At 47.2% G+C, this 8,327-nt stretch overlaps 1 protein-coding gene across 1 annotated transcript; it reads right to left on the bottom strand.

Annotated features, from left to right (window-relative positions):
* Nucleotides 1-1,381: 1,381 nt before the first annotated feature.
* Nucleotides 1,382-7,528, bottom strand: MARCKS (myristoylated alanine rich protein kinase C substrate). Its single transcript, XM_070556848.1, is given in 3 exon segments — nt 1,382-4,818; nt 4,821-5,163; nt 6,974-7,528. Coding segments are annotated over 3 exon segments (996 nt in total). The 5' UTR covers nt 7,076-7,528; the 3' UTR covers nt 1,382-4,267.
* Between the last annotated feature and the right edge of the window lie 799 nt (nt 7,529-8,327).

The raw sequence follows: 8,327 nt of genomic DNA, 5'->3' as shown, positions 1-8,327 counted from the left end.
TAGTAAGAAAAAATGTGAAATATCTCAATAAATTGTATGTTGAATACATGTTGAAATATTTTGGACATAGATTATTAAAGTTAATTTCGTCTGTTCCTTCTTTTAAATAAATGTTTACTAAAAAGTTTAAAATTACATATGTGGCTTTTTCAGTTTCTATTGGATGGTGCTTTTCAAAATGCAAGTATATGTGTTATTTGACCTGATTTGCTTTGAGGGCTTTCTTAGACTTCCAATTTCTGACTCTCCCCAAGAATCCACCATTAATTACCCAGGGACAGGGTTCTAGCACTATAGCCAGTCCTTAACTCACATTTCAAACCGAATGCTTGCCCACTTGTTAGGAAGACTATTCGTAAGGTCAACAACAAAGTCAATTGGAATTTGTTATATTTACTGAAACTGTGATGAGTAGTCCTGTTACCTTTCACCTTTCCCCCAGAAATGAGAGTTGTAATAACTGCAATTGACAAAGATACCCCCATTTTTCACTTTCTAGTAGTGCTAAAAAGCCTTATGCTGTAATTTTATCAAAACACCAGAACTGGGATTGTCAGGATTTCTAGAAATTTTGCAATAATTATTGCACATACTTAACAGCTGCTAAATCTTATGATGGGGTAGATATTTTGTCTTGTTTTAAAACAGCTGAGTGGGAACTGTAGATACGAGCATTTCAAGATCAGTAATTTATCGCTTCTTCAGGAACATAAAATATGGTTAACATTCACACCTTTTAAAAGTATTTATTTTCCGTTTTTAAAGTAGCATTGTTGGGTGTAATTTAAAGGAGTGCTCGAACCTGAATCCCCAGAAGGGACTGGAACATTTACAGATTGAAAGCATTTTAAAATTCCTGTTTGCTACACCCTGCTTTAAGTACTTCCGTATAGGTGGAAAGTGGAGAGGAAAAAAAATGCTCAATTTATACAGTGAATGATTAAAGGAAAGATAAAAGCTAATAGCCCAGTTCCTTAACTAATTTTTTAATTTTCAAAGCTAACTTGGGTTATGTCAAACTACACCCCTTCCCAGCTGGATCTAACTAAAAGATATGAACGCAAAAAGCACCCTTTCCCCAAATCCTTAACCGTAATTGCAAAATTTTGTTTATATTCATATGGGGGGAAAACGTAAATAAATTGCAGTTTCTCAAATATATTAACAAGTTCTATCATTAAAATTTTTAATTGACTAGTGAGCATATAACTCACCTTCAAAGAATATAATTTTATATCCTCAGTAGAATGTCAAGCATACCTTACAAATCCCTTAAACTGAATCAGTTATACTTACCATTAACACTTAAGATTTTAAGTTTTTCTATAAAACTTGCATTTTAAAATTCAATTTGTAAAAAATCCTATTTTAGCAAGCTTGATTATATCAACCGGTAAAACTTTATTTTACAAGCAATAGGAATTGGATCAAATGATTATTATAATCCAGAGGAAGTATTTTATAACCACAGCAAATGCCATTATACATACTGCCAATACAGATTTAATAGACAATACTGAACTGTACAAGAGTTATTTATTTTTCCTTAATCTCAAAGCTATTTTTAGTAATACAAAAAGCCATATTAACATTTTCCATTAGAAAACAATGAGATGTACAAAACTTTGGATGAAAAGATATATGTCAAATTTCATTTAATCACTTGGTGGGAAATCCACCACTCCATCAATACCACCCAAAGTGTTTTAGGCAATGATTAAAATCAAAATAATGCATCTTAATAAATTCCAGCTGTTAAAAGAACAAACCTAGCAATATAGTTGGCTACATGGTATTTTTGACTACCCAGGAGTTACTCTTTAAAATCCACTTTTTTCTGAGTCCTACCACAACCAGGTGCCAAGTAGGCCACGTAGGCATTTGAGAAAAAGTTGGTAAGGTGGGAAAGACCCCATAAAGCAGTCCTTTGGTTACCAGATTTGATTTTTAACTTTCAAACATCCTCCAAGATCAAGAAAACCTAACTGAAAGTACACACTGTTTCCAGTGTTATCTGATTTCATTAGTGGGGAAGGGGTTTGGTAAGGAGAGGTCATGAACTATTGCTTATGATCCATTATTCCAATTGAAAGCATCAAAAGCCAGTTTATTTTAATGAATTTGACATTTGGCATTCCGTTGTTACAAACGGGGTTCACTGATTTATTGTGAACCTTACAAGGCACACTGCTTAAAAACAGCGAAGCAGGTGTGCGTAAACAATTTTTCTTTGCAATTAATGAAGTAATGGTATTTGATACGCATCTTTGTCTTAAAATTCAATGTAGTTTAGGGTCTAGTGAAGAAAAAGAATCCAGTTTTATGGGGTGGTAAAGAGCAAAGGAGGTAAACTAGTAAGGATTATTACTATATAAAGAAGTATTCTCCTTTTCCCTTTGAGTAACAAAATGCTAACACACTACTTTCATTTAAAAAAACTGCTTGCAACTATTGAATTGAGGCAAGCACTAAAGGCCCATAAACTGACAATGTCGCCCATTCATCACCATTACTTCTTTACATAAGCCTGTTTTCCTAAGGTATAACACATACTCTAAGCAATAATTTGGAAATTAGCCAAGCACTAAGCAATTACAATGGCAGGTAATACACCATCAATTTTTGAAACACATTTGGCCACTTCTCATGACCCATCTGCAGTTTGGATTAAATAGACTCTCACTCAGCATAAATTTAAGTTTCTGAACCTGCATCACAAAGAATGTAGTTTTATGAAATTTTCACATAAGACATTAATAGTCTTCGGGTCACACTGCTTCACTATTAAAAGATTTATTCTGACATGCTATATAACTACAATAAAAATAACTGTTCAATTTTTAACTGAAAACTAAATGCGGATAAATGGTTAACAGATTTGACATGGAATGTCACAAGATCTTCCTGTATGTAATCTGACACTGCTGATTACGAATTTCAGGTTTGAAAACTTCAGATGAAAAACCACAAGAAAATTTACTCCTGATGGCATGCAAGATCTTCCTCAAAATTAACCTAAGACCTAGAAGTCTCAGTATTTTATCAGAACATAAAGAAACACAACAAATTTGTACATTTTATTCACATTTATTTTTCGCTTTTAGTGTGCTCACAGAAAATTAGAACACCTTAAGCAGGAGTTTAATAGCAATTTTTGTAAGCAAAGTTACATTCCATCTCTAAGTCAAATTGGTCAAAGCTTCTCCAGTATTTACAAAACATGATAGACAAGATGCTACACAAAACCATTGCATCTGAAGATTTTTTCCTTTATTCTCAAAGACGACTGGAAAAGAAAGCATTGTCTGCTGTAATCAAAAACATACCACAGTATAAACAGTAACCATTCCACTTATCACAGCTTGGTTGAGTTTAAAATTTGTGTTTAAAAGGTCCAAGATGACTGCAGTTTTACAAAAATGGGCAGGGTGGAGAGTTGCAAACTTCATGTGCTTCTGGATATCAAGATTTGTTTTTATACAATAGTCACAGTTAAAAACACCCTGCTGGTAATACATAATTACACTTTATTAAGGTCATAAACCAGCAATAAACAATAAAGCCTATACAACTTGTAGCTCTACTTAATCACTGACTGGTACAGCTAACATGAGATAAGTGAAAAGTTCCTATGGTTTAAATGAACTCCTAAGACTATGATCTTTTTTAAAATCTGGGTATTGGTGTTTTTTTCTCTTTCCTTCTTAGTCAAGACTTGTAGTGTTGTAAACCTGCCTCACAAAATACATCGTAATAACTTTTCTTTAAAAAAAAAAAAGACTAAGCCTTTACACCATCATTTCTAGCGGTGCGTTATTCTTGGCAATGTTATGCACCACTTCCATTTCTCCATCGTGGCCCCTATCACTTCATCTGCCATCCCTTTTTGACCCACCATCTCCTTCATATATGGGCATGTCCATAGATTGACAAAGAAAGTTTACATTTTTGAGTAAAGATGCAAAGTATGCAAAAAACATTAATACTGATGCAAAAAATAAAAATAAAAGAGAAACAAGGCAGAGGAAGGTGTTTAAGCTCTCCTCGACCTGTTGGAATGGTGGTAACAGAATGATTTGAGATGGGATCTGTGGGGAGGGGGGGAAAAAAACCAAAATTTGCTGCTTAAAAAAAGGAAAATAAAAAAGACATCTTTAAAATCAATCCCTGGTTGTAGACAAGTTCTCCAAAACCAGTACCTGGCACCACTCCAACAAACAAACGGGGGGAGAAAAGTTCTTCGATTATCTCAACAACTCTTGCCCTCTTACTCGGCCGCCTCCGCTGGGGGGGCTTCTGGACTGCACTCGGGCTGGGCCTCCTGTGAGGGGGCTGCGCAGGCTGACGAGGCTGAGGCGGCCGCGGCCTGCTCCGCGGGGGCCGCCTCCTGCTCCGGGGGCGCGCCGGGCCCGGCGGCTGAGGGCGCCTCGCAGGCGGCGGCGCTGGCCGCGGCCTCCTCGGCCTTCTCCTCGGCCTTGGCGGGCTCCTCGGCGGCCTTGGCCTCCTCGCTGGCGGCCGGCTTCTCGGGCGCGACGGCCGCCTCCTCGGGCTTGGCCTCCTGCGGCTCGCCCCCCGCCGCCCCCTCCTCGCCCGCCGCGGCCTCCTCGCCCGGCGCCGCCGCCTGCTCCCCGGAGGCCGCGCCCGCCTCGGCGGCGGCCGCAGCGGCGCCCCCGGCGGCCTCGTCCTTGCCGCCTTCGGTGGAGGCGCCGGCCGCGCCCTCGGCCTCAGCGCCCTCTCCCGCCTCCTTCTTGTTCTTCTTGAAGGAGAAGCCGCTCAGCTTGAAGGACTTCTTGAAGGAAAAGCGCTTCTTTTTTTTTTCGGGGTCTCGTTGCTGGGCGAGGGCGTGGCCCCGTCCTCGGCCTTGGGCGAAGACGTGGAGGAGGCGGCGGACGCGGCCTCCCCCTCGGCGGCCGTGGGCGAGCCGGGCTCGGCGGCCTCGCCCTCCGCGGCGGCCTCCTTCTCCGCGGGGCTGGCCGCGGCCTCGGCGCCGGCGGCCGCCTCATCTTTCTCGGCCGCGCCGGGCGACGCCGCCCCGCTGCCGGCGGCCGCGGGCTCCTCCTTGTCGGCGGCTGGGGCGCTGCCGTTGGCCTGCAGCTCCTCCTTGGCGCCCGGCTCGGCGGCCGCGGGAGAGGCGTCGCCGTTTACCTTCACGTGGCCATTTTCCTGCGGGGCAGAGAAAGCGGGAGCATCACTGGAGGGGCCCGGGTGCCGCCATTCCCACCCCCACCCGTCCGTGGACCTGGAGGCACCAGCGACCCCCGGGGCCCCTCCGGCTTTGGAGGCCCCGCTCCGTTATGGGGAGGCGGGGTCGGATGCCCAGACAGGAGTTCCACGAAGAAATGGGGCAGCGCCGTTTGGTGCGCCCTGAAGGCACCGCAGTAGCCTGACCACGCAACAAATGCACTTAGGATTCATAAGGGCCGAGTCCCAAACGTGGAAAGCAAAGGTCACCCATTCCACCTTCGCCTCACGGGAAAGAAGGAGCCACGGAGCCCATGCTACACCGCACGCCCCTGGGAAGAAGGCACAGAGCCAAGGCCGGGGGTCTGCGCCTGGCTTACAAAGCCCCCTTCCTACTCAAACTCTAAAGGCCTCTTCGAACCCCAGCAACTCCCAGGGGGATCAGAGCGCTCCAGCCAGAGGAGCCTGGGCTGCGCGCCTGGGCCCCACGGCTGCTTAGGGCCTGGGGTCGGCAGGGGGCGCTGCGCCTCCACCGCGCGGAGCAGGGCGCGCAGGGGCGGGGCCGCCGGGCCACCCCGCCCTGCCCAGCCCGGCCCTGCCCGCCGGCCGAGGCGCCCCCGAGGCCGGAGCGCGCAGCCGAGAGTCCGCAAACAAAGCTCAGGTGGCATCCCGCTCGGGATGAAGGCTCCGAGGGAGGAAGAAACCCATTATTTCTGAGGTCTCGCCTCTGCTTCCACGCCCACCTTCGCCCGGGATTCTGCGAAGCCGGGGCGCGCCCCAGTGGCTCATTTTGCATTTTTAACGGGTTCCGAGGCTCTTGGCAGAGCTCGCCTTCCCAATAGGGTTAGAGCAGGCGAAGCAACACGGCCTCTGCTCTAGGAAAAGAGGCGTGGTGGGTGCCCAGTGTTTGCGAAGCAGCCACCCGTGGCCGACCTGTCGCGCCCACCCAACCGTGGCCATCCGCCTGGGTGCGGGCAGCGCCGGGGCAGCCCCCGCAGTGGTCGAGGCGCCAGGCACACGAACAATCCCGACCGAAACACACGAACTGCCTCTTTTTGACCATCTGGACAGGTCCTTCAAGGACCCACAGGGTCTTCCCACCCCAGGGAGACCATTTAAAAGTCAGATGGGTGTGTAATTCCACAGACAGCTACGAATAAACATACAGAACAGTGGGAAAAACCCATCGAAACATACTGAAACCCTTCTGCCCAGGTCCATCCACCCAGCCGGCAACCTTTCCAAGAACCCAGGGCACGCCGCCTCGGCATACAATAAGACAGCCCTTCCCTCCTCGCCTCTCTCCACCGCCATCCCCACTGCGCACCCCCCCACCCCCGCCCCTTTCCCTACCCACACACAATCACACCAGTTCAGAAATCTTGAAGGCGACCCAGTCTCGACAACAAACACGAGAGCCACCCAAACACTTTTGTGCCCACCAAATACAAACGCAACCTGGCTGGGGGGGGGGGGTGGGTGGTCAGCACCTAGCTAGTCACGTTCTGCCGAGCTCCAAACACGCCATTTTAAACGATTTATCACTTCTTTCCTACTGTCTACACAAGAATTCGCCAGGATTCTCCAGAAACCACTCCTTTGGGGTGGGGGGGAGACCCCTCCTATGAGAAATTGACAATTTTGGCTATTGCTTTCCATTCAACTTTCAGACTAGAATCTGGCCACGCTCCTCTCCGCCGAATGCGCCCTGGGCGCGACCCGGAGGGAAAGGGAAGCGTCAGGACTAGAGAAAGGCACCAAAGAAATGACCAGAATCACAGGTAGAATTTACCTGCCCATTCGCTTTGGAAGGCGACGAGGCCACAGCCGCCTCCCCAGGCCTCTCCCCGGCGGCTTCTCCCTTCGCAGCGGTCTTGGAGAACTGGGCACCCATGCTGGCTTCTTCAACAAAGAAACTCAACAGATCCAAGGGAGGAACAAAGAGCTTCGGCTTGGTGTAACGACGGGGCGAGCAGCAGCAGCGGCAGCAGCAGCGGCGGCAGCAGCAGCAGCAGCACACACACCGGAGGGAGGGGGGAGTGGGGGTGGTGAAGAGGACAGAACAGAACCGATTAAATACACTCCGGATAAAAAAATTTTAGTCGAAGAGATCAAAAAGCAGCAGCGCAGGAGGGAGGGAAAAAGGGTGGAAAAGTCGAGCACAAAAAAAGGAGCCCAAGTGTAGTTTTTTAAAAAAAAGAAGTAATAAAAAAAATCCCAGATTTGTAGCCGCACTGTAGACAAGAGGAAAATGGAGAAATCTCCCTGGTTGCTAATAAGATGCGGGGTCCAACGCCCAAGTGCACAGATGAATGGGCTCGCGGGCGCTGACGCGGCCCCCGCGCGCGCCGGCCAATCCGCGCGCCGCACACAAAGCAGGGGGCGGAGCCTGCGCGCTCGGCGAACAATGGAGCCGCGCTTTGCAAACGGTTTGAAAATCAGCCTCAGACCGAGTATTAATGTCCTCCAAATAAATAAATCAATTAAAAAATACATGCCTCTCACCTCCTTCTGCCTGAAAATAATAATGCATCGCTTGATTGGCTTGCTTTGTTTGTAATTAATGAACGTGGGCTGGGGTTACTGGTGGATGGGGGCGGAGAAAGCGTTAACTTGACTCGCTTTGACTCTTGTCGGTCTATATCCGTGTCTGTCTCTCTCCATTCGCTCCCCTCCCCCACCTTCCCCGTGTGTTTATGTGTATGTGTGTGTATGCGAGTGTTAAAGACAATGGTTGGGATTGGTGTGCAGCATGTTTTCGTCCTCCTTGTTCCATATTGGCTTCACAGATACTGCACAGGGTTTGTTTTTTTAACGGTTGCAAATGGTAAATCGCCCCAAATTGAAAGGTATTTAAACCACGAAGATCAAATTTCATCAAACGAGATTGCGAGTTAGAATTAGGTCTGTAGGCCAGATGTGGAAAACGCAAAAGCGGCAAGCAGCCGAAGCCACACTCCCTTCCCTATCCCACATTGGCATGACATAAAATATCTTGAGATTGGCCTGCGGCGCTCATCAAATCCCCCGTCTCTGAGTATTCCCAATTAGCGATTTTTCCCCCCACAATATAGACTGAGGGTCATTTACAAAAGATCGAAACGGTCTGCATTTTATCGCTGTATGAAACGACATAATTTTTCTCT

The sequence above is a fragment of the Equus przewalskii genome, chromosome 9 (assembly GCF_037783145.1).
Source record: "Equus przewalskii isolate Varuska chromosome 9, EquPr2, whole genome shotgun sequence".
NCBI classification, from domain to species: domain Eukaryota; kingdom Metazoa; phylum Chordata; class Mammalia; order Perissodactyla; family Equidae; genus Equus; species Equus przewalskii.
Note: the sequence above shows the minus strand (reverse complement) of the source record. Positions and strands in the feature narration are given on the sequence as shown.